Source organism: Bufo bufo, chromosome 6, assembly GCF_905171765.1.
Source record: "Bufo bufo chromosome 6, aBufBuf1.1, whole genome shotgun sequence".
Lineage (NCBI taxonomy): Eukaryota > Metazoa > Chordata > Amphibia > Anura > Bufonidae > Bufo > Bufo bufo.
In genome coordinates this window covers 359,971,972-359,988,824 of record NC_053394.1, presented here as the reverse complement: position 1 = coordinate 359,988,824, position 16,853 = coordinate 359,971,972, and the positions used below count along the sequence as shown (strand labels likewise).

General features: G+C 47.5%; 1 protein-coding gene across 1 annotated transcript in view; it reads right to left on the bottom strand.

The window, feature by feature from the left end:
• The window catches only part of TSEN54 (tRNA splicing endonuclease subunit 54), a 31,804-nt gene extending 27,910 nt beyond the window's left edge, over nt 1-3,894 (bottom strand). The window contains exon 1 of the mRNA XM_040435701.1: nt 3,778-3,894. Within this exon, the coding sequence (XP_040291635.1) occupies nt 3,778-3,785 (8 nt within the window). The 5' untranslated portion in view covers nt 3,786-3,894. The remainder of the gene's footprint in view (nt 1-3,777) is intronic.
• Nucleotides 3,895-16,853: the final 12,959 nt, after the last annotated feature.

The following is a 16,853-nucleotide window of genomic DNA, read 5'->3' as shown; positions in this document are numbered from 1 at the left end:
CCGTGTTGTGTCCATGGTTTTCACAGATCCATACAGTATAAAGTGGTTGAGGGATCCGTAATCCATTATTCTTCCTGGGGGGGGGGGGGGAGACTAATGTGGGCATTATTCTTACTGGGGTGCACTAATGGGGGCATTATTAATTCTGGGCGGCACTAATGGGGGCATTATTAATTCTGGGCGGCACTAATGGGGGCATTAATATTGGGAGCCACAGTATGACAGCGACTAAACACCCCGTGTTAAAGAGGACCTTTCATGGTTTTGTATTCATTGCGATAAATACCTTTACTTGGTGGGTATCCCCCCTCTGATGCTGCCACCCTGCCTGATTTTTTAAAATATCACTCCTGCGCCCCCCGCAGGGAAGAGAAAAAAAAAACCTCACCATTTCCCTGGCCGTGGCGCTCTCCGCTGTGATTGGATCGCGGCACAGCCAGGGAGAAGGAGACGCCCATTGAGAATCCCTGACGTCTCCCCCTCCATTAGCATACTGAGCGCGAAAACTGCGAGAAGGAACAGCGGGGCGCAGGAGCGGTATTTTAAAAAGTCAGGCAGGGTGACAGCATCAGCGGGAGGTACCCCCCCCAAGTAAAGGTATTTGTCGCAATTAATACAAAACCATGAAAGGTCCTCTTTAAAGGGGTTGTCCAGGTTCAGAGCTGAACCCGAACATACCCCTTATTTTCACCCAGGCAGCCCCCCTGATGTTAGCATCGGAGCATCTCATGCTCCGATGCGCTCCCTTGCCCTGCACGATCGGCTCTTTTGTTTACAATAACACACTGCTGGGCAGAAGCTTCCGCCCGGCAGCATGTTCGGTGACGTCACCGGCTCCGAAGGGCGTGCTTTAGCGCTGCACTAGCCGTTTTACAGGCTACGGCAGCGCTAAAGCCCGCCCATCTGTGTCAGTGACGTCACCGGGCTTCCTGGCAGCCCCATGGAGAGCCTGGTACTCCAGAAAATGCCTTTGCCCTGTGCGATTTAGCGCAGGGCAAAGGAGAGCATTGGAGCAAGAACTGCTCAAGTCAGGGGGGGGGGGGGGGGGGCTGCCTGGGTGAAAATGGAGGGATGTCCGGTTTGGCCATGCACCCACAACCACACCCCCTTTGGGGTGTGGCTTAACTTGGCCAGTATTTTTTGTTGGGAAAGGTGGCAACCCTAGCGATCCGCATCAGACAGTCCGCACCGCAAAAATGTAGTACATAGGCCTCATGCACACGACCGTTGTGTGCATCCGTGGCCGTTGTCCGTTTTTTTTCGCGGACCCATTGACTTTCAATGGGTCCGTGGAAAAATCGGAAAATGCACAGTTTTGCAGCCGCATCCGTGATCCGTGTTTCCTGTCCGTCAAAAAAATATGACCTGTCCTATTTTTTTGACGGACAACGGTTCACGGACCCATTCAAGTCAATGGGTCCGTGAAAGAACACGGATGCACACAAGATTGGCATCCGCGTCCGTGATCCGTGGCCGTAGGTTACTTTTTATACAGACGGATCCGAAGATCCGTCTGCATAAAAGCTTTTTCAGAGATGAGTTTTCACTTCGTGAAAACTCAAATTCAACAGTATATTCTAACACAGAAGTGTTCCCATAGTGATGGGGACGCTTCTAGTTAGAATATACTACGAACTGTGTACATGACTGCCCCCAGCTGCCTGGCAGCACCCGATCTCTTACAGGAGGCTGTGATCCGCACAATTAACCCCTCAGGTGCTGCACCTAAAGGGGTTAATTGTGCATATCATAACCCCCTATAAGAGATCAGGGGCTGCCAGGCAGCAGGGGGCAGACCCCCCTCCCTCCCCAGTTTGAATATCATTGGTGGCCAGTGTGCGGCCCCCCCTCTATTGTAATATCATTGGTGGCCAGTGTGCGGCCCCCCCTCTATTGTATTAATATCATTGGTGGCCAGTGTGCGGCCTCCCCTCCCCCGCTCTATTGTAATTTCATTGGTGGCCAGTGTGCGGCCTCCCCTCTCCCCCCCCCCGCCCGATCATTGGTGGCAGCGGAGATTCCGATCGGAGTCCCAGTTTAATCGCTCTGGGGCTCCGATCGGTAACTATGGCAACCAGGACGCTACTGCAGGCCTGGTTGCCATGGTTACTTAGCAATATTACAATATTAGAAGCATCATACTTACCTGATGGCTGCTGCGATGTGTGTCCGGCCGGGAGCTCCTCCTACTGGTAAGTGACAGGTCTGTGCGGCGCATTGATCTGTCACTTACCAGTAGGAGGAGCTCCCGGCCGGAGACACATCGCAGCAGCCAGCAGGTAAGTATGATACTTCTAATATTGTAATATTGCTAAGTAACCATGGCAACCAGGCCTGCAGTAGCGTCCTGGTTGCCATGGTTACCGATCGGAGCCCCAGATCGATTAAACTTGGACTCCGATCGGAATCTCCGCTGCCACCAATGATCGGGCAGGGGGGGGGGGGGGGCGCACACTGGCCACCAATGATATTAATACAATAGAGAGGGGGCCGCACACTGGCCACCAATGATATTACAATAGAGGGGGGGCCGCGGGGGGCGCACACTGGCCACCAATGATATTCAAACTGGGGAGGGTGGGGGGGTCTGCCCCCTGCTGCCTGGCAGCCCCTGATCTCTTACAGGGGGCTATGATACGCACAATTAACCCCTTCAGGTGCGGCACCTGAAGGGTTAATTGTGCTGATCACAGCCCCCTGTAAAAGATCGGGTGCTGCCAGGCAGCAGGGGGCAGTCATGTACACAGTTTGTAGTATATTCTAACTAGAAGCGTCCCCATCACTATGGGAACGCCTCTGTGTTAGAATATACTGTCGGATATGAGTTTCAAGATGTAACCTCATATCCGACAGTATAGTCTAACATAGAGGCGTTCCCATGGTGATGCTTCAAGTTAAAATATACCATCGGATTGGAGAAAACTCTGATCCTATGGTATATTAACTCCTGACTTTACATTGAAAGTCAATGGGGGACGGATCCGTTTGAAATTGCACCATATTGTGTCAACGTCAAACGGATCCGTCCCCATTGACTTGCATTGTAATTCAGGACGGATCCGTTTGGCTCCGCACGGCCAGGCGGACACCAAAATGACTGTTTTTTCATGTCCGTGGATCCTCCAAAAATCAAGGAAGACCCACGGACGAAAAAACGGTCACGGACCAACGGACCCCGTTTTTGCGGGCCGTTAAAAAAACGGTCGTGTGCATGAGGCCATATACTACAGAAAACCCGGACGGACACGGAAAACCCACGAAAGCACTCCGTTCCCCACCCCACCTTCCGGATTGCGGACCCATTCAAGTCAATGGGTCCGTACCCGTGATACGGTGTACAAAATGCCAGTGCCCATATAGTGCAGCCCCGCTGTTTGCAGGCCGCAATACGGGCACTGGCTGACAATGGACGTGAGCATAAGCCCTAAACCTCAGGCTGTAAACAAAAAGGCTTACATTCACTGACAGCAAGCAGAGTGGCAGACAAAAACAAAAGGTGTAACAGAAAGCTGCAGAACATTTTACGTAACTTCCTAATAAGATTTTATTGGAAACCAGATTTCCCAACACGTCCCTGCAGTGAGCATGATGGGAGTTATCCTTCAGCAGCCTGTGCTCTGCAATTACAAAAATCCTATTACATTATACAACTGCTTATAATACATTTCTAACCATACATAGAGGTAGCAGACTATTAGACTGCAGGGAAAAGGGGTGGCATGAAGCTGGGGCATAGAGGACGACACTAGGGGAATCGCACCTCCCGACCCTCCATACCTCAGCATCAGGACTGCAACACGCCCGCTCCCCCGGCCGCCTGCACATACAGCTGTCAGACACCTGGGGCGCACGTGTACCGTGCAGGAAGAGCGAGCGACACAAGCAGGATGTGCTCTCGATGATGGACAGCCCAGCAGCCAATCAGCGCGAACCTCCTTGACTCTGATTGGATGCCAGTTTAGCCTTTCTAACCAATGAGCTTGTCCTGTAGTGTGGCAGGGTGACGGGTCACAAGAGCGAGCACCGAGACAGACAGCTGGCTTGAGGCTTCACCAAAATGGTGGAGGGGAGCCGTTATTATGTGATTTATGTGCACAATTACATATACAATAATTACAGAATATTCACCTGTTCTGAATCAAATCCTTCAATAAAGCAGATGAATAAGAGTCCGCCAATAACAGAATCCCTTGCACACCTCATAGAGGGACATTGGTTGACATGGTTCATTGTGTAAAAAAATATACATTTTCCTAGCGCAAAAATGATCTAGATATAGCATACCTCCCAACTTTTTGGACAGTCAAAGAGGGACACCTATAGTTCATTGTGTGAAAGTCCATTTTTCCTGTATATCTCTACTCTTTAATTGCAAAAAAAAAAGTATCTGAATATCGAAAATTCTAAAATCCAAATTGCATCAAATAATGAAATAATATGCAAAGTAAGGTCAAATATACATATAGGACCCAGACAAACACTTTCTGGATCAATATTGTAAATGTAAAAATGCAAATCTATACCTCAGATAAAAAAGAGGGACGTTGGGTCCAAAAAGAGGGACACTTGGGAGGCCTGATATAGACATTTTTGCCATTTCTTGCGGATCACAAACGGACCCATTCATTTCTATGGTTCCACACAAAAAAAAAAGACGCAATCCCGTGTGCTGTCCGCAGCTGTTCCGCAGTCCCACAAAAATGATAGAAAGTCCTATTCTTGTTCGTTTTGCTTGGGTCAAAAGTATGGACTGTCCCTCCAAAAGAAGGACACCTGGGAGATCTGTAGAAGGTTCCACAGGTGTTATGCGCCATATTTATTAAAATCCTAGTACATTGCGGTCTGTTTTAAAGAGGACCTTTCACCAGAATAAAACATCTAAACTAACTATACAGACATGTAGAGCGGCGCCCAGGGATCCCCCTGCACTTACTGTTATACCTGGGCGCCGCTCCGTTCGCCCGGGATAGCCTCCGGTATCTTCATAGTTAGGCTCCACCCAGGGGAACCTCCTCCTCATTCTCCCATGCTGTAGCGCTGGCCAATCGCAGCGCTCAGCTCATAGCCTGAGAGTTTTTTTTTTCTCTCAGGCTATGAGCTGAGCGCTGCGATTGGCCAGCGCTACAGCATAGGAGAAAGAGACGCCGTCAGGTTCCCCTGGGTGGAGCCTAACATGTGAAGATACCGGAGGCTATACCGGGCGAACGGAGCGGCGCCCAGGTATAACAGTAAGTGCAGGGGGATCCCTGGGCGCCGCTCTACACGTCTGTATAGTTAGTTTAGATGTTTTATTCTGGTGAAAGGTCCTCTTTAAATTAGGTTCATATGTCGAGGATTTGACACAAATTTTTATGCAAATTCTCTGCCGAAATCTGTGTTAAAGGGGCTGTCCCATCTGGACATTTAGGCTGTGACACTCATCGCACGACCAAAGATGGCTGTGTGTCACGGTCCCTCCAGTGACAGAGATTAGAAGATCTGAGAGACTGGCTGCATGTTAGGTTATCTGACAGCCTATCTGTTTTCACTTGTTGCAGTGTTGTTGTTGGTAATGACCACACCTCTTGTCTCAGGTGTAGCTTGTGGTCATTACTGCTCCTCTATTTAGTCTGGACTCACACTTCATACCATGCGGTTGATATTCTCTGCATGGAGTTGGAAGAGCTGGTGTGTTGTCTTAATTTGAGTTCCTGCTCATCCATTTTCTATTTAAGATAAGTGTACTTCTCTTGGTATTTTGTTGCTCCCATTTGCTTGTTTACTAGGCCTCAGGGAGACGCTGGTTCGTTCATCTGGGAAGAAACCAGTAGTCTCAGACCCTGTCACTAATTCTAGGGCACTTCAGGGTTACTAGGGCCTAGGTTTCCGGGGTATGAATATTCCCACCTTCAGGGTCTATTCATACTGACAGGAGTCAGGGCTAGCTTTAGGGTTTCCTTAGGTAGTCACCACTTCCATTTCCCTAGCCGTGAGGCCTAGTTCCTGGTCATTTTCCTTTTGTTACAAATAATGATACATTCCAGTGGCTCAACTGTCGCAGAAACATGGAATAGGTGCACTCTCCTAAAGCAACACCCGGTGCCAAAAAAGAATGAATCGAAAGATAAATTAAGTAGTATGGAGGGCACTCAAATATCCGGTTGTTTGCATAGAAACTACGCCTCAAAATAGTTATATAATTCTGGGAATTTATTCATATATTACCTAACATATATATCATAATATGTCAATCAAATTAAAAATTCATTACATATTCATATATAAAAAAAATGTAAAATAAGAATCGATGAACATAAAGATAAAAATAAAGTCATAAGATGGCGTACACTGGTGTATATTATACCCCCTGTATGATAATATCAAATTTACATTTGCTGATATTCAGCAATGGGGAATGAGGTCATACTTTCCAGTGTCCATATATTCGTATTGTGTATTTCACAGCAAGCTGACTTCGTATTTATATCCGTATTTTTGTTACTTATGAGGTACAGAATATTTCCTTTGTTGGTATCATAAGAATGCTTAAAGGGCTTCTGTCACCCCCCAAACACCAATTTTCAGTTTTTGACTTAATATATTTGCTAATGTTTACAGATTCGATATATACCCCTCTTACCTCAGGCTGTGGTGTAATTTCAGTAAAAATCGGACTTTAGTGATATGTAAATTTCTTCACTACCAGCAAGTTGGGCGGACTTGCTGGTAGCTGCCGCATCCTCTGTCTGAAAAAAAAAACCTCCACCACTTGATTGACAGGGCCAGCGAGCGCTCTCATGCTCCAGCTGGCCCTGCCTGCAGCTCAAATCCCGCACCTGCGCTGTACCGGTCGTCATTCGGCGCAGGCGCTCTGAGAGAAGGACGCTCGCTTGGCTGCTCCTTCCTCAGTGCGCCTGCGCCGATGACGTCCGCCCTACACCCGGAAGAGAAGGCCGACGGACTCAGCGCGCAGGCGCGGGATCTCGGCTAGAGAAGTAAGAAGATGGGCGGGCAGAGGGAAAGGATGGGCGGGCAAAGGGAAAGACTGGGCGGGGGGAAGCGACGATAAGGCAGAGCTGCCTGGGCACCTACGAGGTTGATAAGTGCAGTAGGTGTGGGTCCCACCATCTTACACCTGATCCTTTCTCAAAAACATTACCCCAACGTGGATGACGAACATGCTGTGCTTCTGCTGCGTCCTCTCCGTTCACTAAAACAGCCAAGCGAGCATGGTCGGTTATTTTCAGAAGTCCCATAGTGGTGAATAGATGCGCAGCTTGCTTTCCATTCACGGCGAAGGACCCATTCTTGAAATAGGAGCGGGTCCCATAGGTGGGACCTGCACCCATCAGACATTTATGGCATATCCTATCGATATAGGATTTGCATTCATTGCAGGTGTGAAGATATGCGTATTGTGTGGCCTGCAATGGTACCATGTAATTTGTCTATTGGGGAATTTCCGTGGGTTTAGTGTCTGGAGATAGTTAAGTTATTCAGTGTCTGGACTAATTGTCTCCAGGCAAACAAAGGGAGAGACCAAACTGTAAAGCATGTACTATTGGTTGTCTCTTGCCTCCCCCTTGCATGGGGTACAGTATAAATACAAGTTCTGTTCAATAAAAGAGAGTCTTTTTACAACCTTCATCATGTTGAGGCTGATGTTTGGGTACCTGTGATGTGTGTGGGAGTGATACCGCTGAGATTGCTGGATGTTATACCTTGGGAATCTACCGAACAAGCAACCGAACGGAGGGCTATACTCACTGCGTGCTTTTCCGTTCGGGTAAACCAGACGAACCAGACGCTACTACTACGGGGTTCGTTACAATTGGTGGCAGCAGTGGGATATAGCGGCGGTGTGCGCGCCGGCAGGGGAAGATAGTGAAAACTTACCCCTGCCAGATTTACTCACCACTGACCCTATCTCTATAGACCAAGTGCAAATAGGCGAGGGGTTAAACCCTGAGGAGAAACAGTCAGCCTCTCAATTACTACAGGGATACAAGGAGATGTTTTCTGCTGTCCCGGGGTATACCTCTGCTGCAGTCCACCGAGTAGAGACTCAGGGAGACACCCCCCTGCGACAGCAGCCTTACCGTATCCCTGTAGCTGTTTGAGATAATATGTTAGCGGAGATACAAGAGATGCTGCAGCTAGGGGTGATAGAGCCATCCCAAAGTCCTTGGGCCTCTCCGGTAGTACTGGTGCCAAAGCGAGACGGTACGACTCGGTTTTGCGTAGACTACCGGAAGCTCAACGACCGCACTATAACAGACGCATACCCCATGCCTAGAATTGACGAGTTACTGGATAAGATGGCTGGGGGTCATTACCTAACCACTCTAGATTTATGCAAAGGCTACTGGCAAATCCCTCTGGAGCCAGCAGCCATTCCCAAGTCGGCATTCGTCACTCCATTCGGGCTATACCAATTCAAGGTTATGCCCTTTGGAATGAAGAATGCGCCGGCTACCTTTCAGAGAATGGCTGACAGACTTCTGGAGGGGTTTCAGGACTTCTCATGTGCGTACTTGGATGACATTGCCATTTATAGTCGCACATGGGAATCCCATCTAGAACACGTAGCCAGGGTCTTAGAGCCCCTCCAGACCGCCGGACTAACGTTGAAACCGGACAAATGCCATCTAGGAATGGCGGAGGTCCAATATTTAGGGCATAGAGTGGGGTCAGGTAAGCAGCGTCCCGAACCGGCCAAAGTAGAGGCCATCGCTAATTGGCCCCGTCCTACTACCAAGACTCAAGTATTAGCGTTCTTAGGAACGGCGGGGTATTACCGGAAATTTGTCCCAGAATATAGCGCCCTGGCCAAACCCCTGACCGACCATACCAAAAGAGCCCTTCCTAAGCTCGTAACCTGGTCTCCGGAGTGCGCAGAAGCGTTCCAGCAACTAAAGTTAGCCCTCAGCAAGGCACCTGTGTTGGCAGCACCAGACTATAACAAAACCTTTCTTGTGCACACAGATGCCTCCATGTATGGGCTGGGAGCCGTGCTGAGCCAGGTGGGGGAAGATGGGTTGGAGCACCCAGTGGCGTATCTCAGCAGGAAACTTTTACCCCGGGAGGTCAGCTACGCCACTGTGGAAAAAGAATGCTTAGCTCTGGTGTGGGCCTTAAAGAGGCTCCAACCCTATTTGTATGGTCGCCCCTTTACGTTGATGACGGACCACAATCCGCTTGTATGGTTGAACCGCGTCTCAGGGGACAATCCAAGACTATTACGCTGGAGCCTGGCCTTACAACCGTACAATTTTACTATGCAGTACAGGCCAGGCAAACATCATGGGAATGCGTATGGATTGTCCCGTCAACCGGACTTGGACACATAAAAACTTCCGTTCTTCGGACATCTCTGAGCCAACCCGACAGGGTCTAGGCGGATATGCCGACCCATGGACTTAGGGGGAGCCGTGTGAAGATATGCGTATTGTGTGGCCTGCAATGGTACCATGTAATTTGTCTATTGGGGAATTTCCGTGGGTTTAGTGTCTGGAGATAGTTAAGTTATTCAGTGTCTGGACTAATTGTCTCCAGGCAAACAAAGGGAGAGACCAAACTGTAAAGCATGTACTATTGGTTGTCTCTTGCCTCCCCTTGCATGGGGTACAGTATAAATACAAGTTCTGTTCAATAAAAGAGAGTCTTTTTACAACCTTCATCATGTTGAGGCTGATGTTTGGGTACCTGTGATGTGTGTGGGAGTGATACCGCTGAGATTGCTGGATGTTATACCTTGGGAATCTAACGAACAAGCAACCGAACGGAGGGCTATACTCACTGCGTGCTTTTCCGTTCGGGTAAACCAGACGCTACTACTACGGGGTTCGTTACAGCAGGTATTTGTCGCCCCATTAACAATCATCAGAAAAAAATCTGAACTTTTTAAAAGAAAAACAAATTCAGCAAACATAAATAGCATGCCATGTATTCCTGCAGATTCCGCACGGAAACCTGGTGAATTACCTCATTGAATAGGGCAAATCCTGGAGCAGATAAGCGTTCTGCAGGGGATTCTGACGGTGACGAGCCTCCCTAGCATCACACTGCGCATGTGTGGCCTCCCCTCCATTCACCACTACGGGACTTCAGAAAATACCTGGGCCAGCTTGGTCCCACTGCAGTAAATGCTCTCCATCTTCATTCATGGTGCGGCCTGTTCTTCACATTGGAGCAAGTCCCAGAGGTGGGGACTGCACCTACTGGAGTATCAATATGCCATAAATGTCCAGATGGGATAACCCCTTTAATCGTTACCAAATTTTAGCGTCCCAATCATTATCGTGACCACCACCATAGTTGCCTATTACTTTTAGGGTTTCAGTTACAGTATGACCTGTGTCATGTGACTCTAAGTTTAAAGGGGTTATCCAATCCCTATAATGACCCCCAGAATGATCGGACCCCTCCTCTAGAGCATACTTACCTGCTCCCCGGCACCTGTGTCCCTCTGGATCCCTGCACAGCCGCTGATGCATCTCCCCATCGCGCAGATCAAAACATCAGGCGATCGGGGAAGGTGGGGGTGGAATGCTTGTGCAGCCAATAGCAGGCTTCTTCCCTTACATGGCCTGCTATTGGCTGCACCCCGTACCCTTGTCATAACTTCAAGTAGGAATAATAGAGGAATGCACAGAATAATAATAGATGCTTCAGAATTGTTATTACATGGGGAATGTAAGTATTTGCTACAACAGACATTTCAGGAGAGGTGACTGGTTCTTGTTAAGTGCCCACACTATTAGGCTCCATTCACACGTTCGCAATTTCGTTCTGCATTTTGCGGAACGGAATTGCGGACCCATTCATTCCTATGGGGAGCATGATGTGCTGCCCGGACACGGAATTGCGGATCCGCACTTCCATTCTGCAAAAAAAATAGAACATGTCCTATTCTTGTCCGCAATTGCAAATTGCGGATCCGCAAAACACGGACACCTGCAATGTGCGATCCGCAATTTGCGGATCCGCACATCACAGACACTATAATAGAAAATGCCTTTTCTGGTCCGCAATTGCGGACAAGAATAGGACATGTTCTATTTTTTCCAGGAACGAAATTGTGGATCCAGGAAATGTGGATTTGCATCCGTTCCAGCCCCATTGAAAGTGAATGGGTCCACAAATTGCGGAACGAATGCGGACCCAAATTACGGACGTGTGAATGGACCCTTTTACATGTATATTTTGTGGCGTTTTTGAAGGGGCAATGATATGATTGATGTAAAAAATGAAAATCAGACATCAGTATAGTACGTCATATAGTACGTGACAGTCTCTTTCTACTAAAGCTAGAACCAGCCCTGTACCTCACATGGATCCAGAGATCTCCCCATTCATTGCTCTACTAGATTTATATCAAGCTGACAGCTCAAGGGGAGTGTCTTATCTGCTGCAGCTCAGGAGGCGTGTCCATGCTCTCCCTATCACAGCTCAGGGGGCGTGTCCATGTCTCCCTATCACAGCTCAGGGGGGGCGTGTCCATGTGCAATGGGCCAGGATACGGGTATTTAAAGTTCTGTATTTGTTGTGATGCCAATTGCAGCGTGCGCAGGGTACTTACTACCCCAGGGCCCTTCCAAGGTGTTATGTCCCAGATTAGGAATGCCAGAGTGGTGTAATGGCCTATAATGTCTCTGTAGGCTAGTGAAAATTGTGTCACGGTGTCTCCTACCTGGGTACGGCTGGACTCCTGGCTCCTTTGCAATAAATTTGAGTGTAGTGATAGTAGGAGTAATAGAGGAATTTTGCAGCAGAAATGATGTCCAGACCTTTAGATGAAGTTCAAACGTTTCTTTACTCATTCAGCCGGCCGTATGCTGTCCGCAAAAATACTGAATCCGCAAAACAATTCAGCATAGCATTCAGTATTTTTGCGGACCCATAGACTTCAATGGGGCCATGTCCTGATTTTCACGGACAAGCATAGGACTTGTTTTGCGGAACCGTGGAATAGAAAAGGTACCCATAGAAGTGAATAGGTCAGCATCTAATCTGCAAAAAAACGGATCAGCATTTTTGCGGATAACATACGGCCATCTGAATGAGCCCTAACTTGTATCCAAGCAGTATACAGCTTTGGTCTCTGGTCCCAGCAGGTTTTAGCAATCATTGGCAGGAATAAATACTTCTGTAAATTTGGAGCTTGCAGGATAAGTCGTCTGCTTGGCAGCTCTGTAACTGTGGCAGGAATTAATCTTCTGCACTTTTCTATAACTTCTACTTTGTGGGGACAGACTAGCTGAGGAGAAATGGCTTCTCCTAGGTCTCTGAACTTATCTCTCAGATGGTTTCTCAGGGGATGCTTTCTTCCTGGAACTTTGGAGACTGTGGTTTCTATCTTCATCCAGCTGAGGCTGAAGGTGCTCAGACTGGGAATATGATCAAGTCTCAGCCGAGACCTATGCAGGGGATCTCCTCTCACACACACCCTACCCCTAGCAGGGAATGGGCTACACTACCCACTACTTTCCTTCTCCACCCATGCTGCAGGATGTGGGAACAGCCCACTTCGCTCACAGAGGGGGAGCCAAGCTGAAATAATCCATTCCAGCCTAGATACACTAAACTGGGACTTGTACCTTGCCAAAGAGTTGCTGCAAGCTGCTGGTGAACCTGGAAAATTACAGGAACAATTGTGTTTAATATGGTTTTATATGCACATTTGTGAAGACATAATATAAATTACATCAAATGAAAAAGGCTCTTAGAAGACAGTAGCGGGGTAAAGGCGTGTAGTAACACAACTTTGGGGTGTTACACATGCTCTCCCTATCACAGCTCAGGAGGCAGCTGAAGGATGGAACTGAGCATGTGCGGCTATCTCAGTGAGCAGGACAAAGAAATAGGGAACAAAACAAACAGCAGGTGGCGCTATCCAGATAAATTTGACTGAATACCTCAGTAGCTATGCTACATTTTTAATTACATACAATTACAAAAAAGTGTTTGGATCCAGGTGCTGGTTTGAAAACTGTAGGATATTTTTCGTGGGACAACCCCTTTAAGCATCTTTGCTGTTTTATTGATGTTTTTGCACATGTGTTTGGTGCAGTTTTTGCTGTAGGACACCAGCTCCAGATGTTAACTCAAAGTCTATGGGAAATATTAAGTACAAGACGGTTTATGCCTAGTGGCTTAGTTTTGTGTGTCTTCCTGGAATGTTGAAGCTTTTGGCATTTTTTCTGGAGTTTTATTCTCTACAAGAAAAAAAAAGCCACTAAAAACTGCCAAAAAATTGCATGCGGTGTGGGATAAGAAAAAAACCCAAAACAAAACACAGTGGGGAACATTTATTAAGCTCACCTTTTTATGATCCCTTAAAAGGGTTGTCCGGGTTCAGAGCTGAACCTGGACATACCCTTATTTTCACCCAGACAGCCCCCCTGAGGCTAGCATTGGAGCATCTCATGCTCCGATGCGCTCCCTTGCCCTGCGCTAAATCGCGCAGGGCAAGGGCTCTTTTGTTTTCAATAACACACTGCCGGGCGGTAACTTCTGCCCGGCAGTGTGTTTGGTGACGTCACCGGCTCTGAGGGGCGGGCTTTAGCTTTGCCCTGGCCGTTTTACTGGCTAGGGCAGAGCTAAATCCCGCCCATCAGTGCCGGTGACGTCACCGGGGTTCCTGGCAGCCCCATGGAGAGCCCCGGTACGTCACCAGATCTCCAAAAAATGCCTTTGCCCTGCGCAATTTAGCGCAGGGCAAAGGAGAGCATAGGAGCATAAACTGCTCCGATGCTCATGTCAGGGGGGCTGCCGGGGTGAAAATGGAGGGATGTCAGCCTATGCACGTTCCCAGTCACCAAAGAGGCCAGCACTTTTTCCTATAGTGTGCAAGCACGACCACCGCTGATGGATTGCAGGGTCGTTGTAACCATGGAAATGAGCAGTGTATAATGTGATGGAAAAATTAATCCAGCCAGTGAAGGAAGCAATATGGACAATCACAATACATTAGGAAATGGCTTTTATTAACTTTCTCTACATGATGAATGCCACTTGCTGAAATGAGACACCCCCTTTAAGTAGTAGTAGTTGTTGTTGTTTTCTTATAAGACAGGTTTGCGCATGAAAAGATTGCACAAATGACTGAAAAAAGGTGCAGCTCTATTTGTTTTAATGCAAAAAATTGCACAGGTTACCCCTCAAAACAGACAGGAAGAATAAGCCTGGTCAGGAGTGGAGTAGACAGTTTAAGTGCCTAATTCAGATGCAAAAAAAAGGCGCACCAACATAAATACATCGGAAATAAGCCGCAAAACAAAAACAAAGCCAAAATTAGTCTCAAAATAAGGCCTCTTGCACACGACCGTATGTATTTTGCGGTCTACAAAAAACGGATCCGCAAAAATACGGATGACATCCGTGTGCATTCCGTCTTTTGCAGAACGGAACAGCTGGCCCCTAATAGAACAGTACTGTCCTTGTCCGTAATGCGGACAATAATAGGACATGTTCTATTCTTTTGCGGAACAGAAACAGAATACACACGGTTAAACTTCAGTTGTTTTTTTTTTGCAGACCCATTGAAATTAATAGTTCTGTATACGGTTCCCAAAAAAATGGAACGGACACGGAAAGAAAATACGTTTGTGTGCATGAGCCCTAAAGAATTACCACAAATGCCTCCTAAACAGGCGTAAAATCAGTTGGTAAACGAGATGTAAATGAGTCTGAAACCGCTTTTTTACTTCTGAAAAGTTTCTATAGCGTTTTTTCATTGAGCAAAAAACTGTACTTTTCCAGGCAGTTTTATATTCACTTTGGCCTTTAAAAAAAACTCCATTCACATGACAGTGAAAAGCGAACATGTGACAGACGTTGATGACGGACAGTGGTAGTCTATGGGGTTATTCACACTGCAGTTTTATTGACGGCCAGTCAATCACAGACATCAAAATATAGGACATGTGGGTGATTCAGTCAGCACAACCCTGTATGCAGGTGCACATCGCTATGGCGAAATACATATACAAACGCAAAACACAAATGCAATAGCACTCTGCAACCAGCATTCTGCCCTGCCTCCATGCTGGATGAGGCATTGGTGTACATTTTGGCCAAAGCGTAATAAGCCACTCACCACGTCAAGGTCGCCTCTATGAGTGGTCCCTAACACTAGTTCCTACCTGTTTATGGGCCATGACAGCCACACAAAGTCCAGGGAATGCAGGTGCAGCATGCACGCCAAGCACACTCTGCTTTTAACCCCGTCCGATGCCATTACAGCTTTCATCGGATCCAGGGATGCAAGTACCAACATGCATGCTGAGCCCACTATATACTTCTCCTGGAGCCAAATGGCTACTGGTAGGTGCTATATAAGCAGACTCAGTTTTATACTGACTTTAAAACCAGCCTCCAGGACAGATTAACTGGTCAGGTGTGTATGACTGCATGGAGATCGCCACGCCTCCAATATATACTACAAAGAAAAAATGTGGGTGATTCAGTCAGCACAACCCTGTATGCAGGTGCACATCGCTATGGCGAAATACACATACAAACGCAAAAGCACTCTGCAACCAGCATTCTGCCCTGCCTCTATGCTGGATGAGGCATTGGTGTACATTTTGGCCAAAGCGTGTGCTTGGCGTGCATGCTGCGACTGCATTCCCTGGACTTTGTGTGGCTGTCATGGCCCATAAACAGGTAGGAACTAGTGTTAGGGACCACTCCATAGAGGCGACCTTGACGTGGTGAGTGGCTTATTACGCTTTGGCCAAAATGTACACCAATGCCTCATTCAACATCCAGCATGGAGGCAGGGCAGAATGCTGGTTGCAGAGTGCTATTGCATTAAAATATAGGACATGTTCTATTTTGTCTGTTTTCATGGACCGACAGCCCCCATACAATTGAAGGGGACCATTTTTAACATCAGTTTCTCAGAAAGGCATCAGTAAAAAAATAAAATTTGACAATTTATCAAAACTGACAATTTATTAAATGTAGCTTTAGGCTACGTCCGATAGGACATAAAATACAGTGAATAAGTCTGCTGCCGATTTCACCCTTTCAGTCCACAGTGGAGATCTGCAGCATAATTTGGGAAATAAATGTGGATCAGTAAAATCAGGAATATGCATCCAATGGCTAATCATGCTGGTATACGTACGCTCACTAGATGGCGATATAACATACTTTCTACTAGAGACTACAGCAGCATGCTGTGAAGAGTTTTGCAGCTCATAAGGCCCTTAAAGGGATTCTCCGGGAATAAAGGAGGTCATTTACTATCCAGAAATACGCATATATAAGGCATATTTCTGGCGCAGATAGCGGCGCAAATGTTATTTTCACCGCAATCTGCGACTTTTACCTGCTCACGCCACGTCTAAAAAAGTCGGTATGGCGTGGGCAGGGAGGGACGGCAGCCATGTGTCATTGATCATTTTCTACGCCTGTTTTAGGCGTAGAAATGGTTTAAAATGTAAGACCATTAGGAAGCTGGCTAACATTTAGACTGGCGCTGGATACACCAAAGTTATGTAGAGGCCAGCGCCTCTCCATAACGTCAGAAATCCACTGCTAGCGTCTAAAACACCAGGCTTAATAAATGACCCCCCAAAGATATTTTCTTTAATGCCTGAAGCCTACCTCAGTAAATAGATAATTTATGCTTACCTGCTCAACGCCGCTCTGGTCCTCCGCACTGGCTCCCGCAGGTCTATGTTCCAGTCCCCGGACTGTTTACATCCGCCACTGCATGAGCATGGTCATATGCTCCGCTACAGCCAGTAAATGGCTTCAGCAGTGACATGGCCACAAGCAGCACATCACAGCTGAAGCGTGCGCTTCCTGCTATGCTCTGGCGGCAATCGGAGGAGCTGGAGCTTGTATGCAGGAGCCCTTGT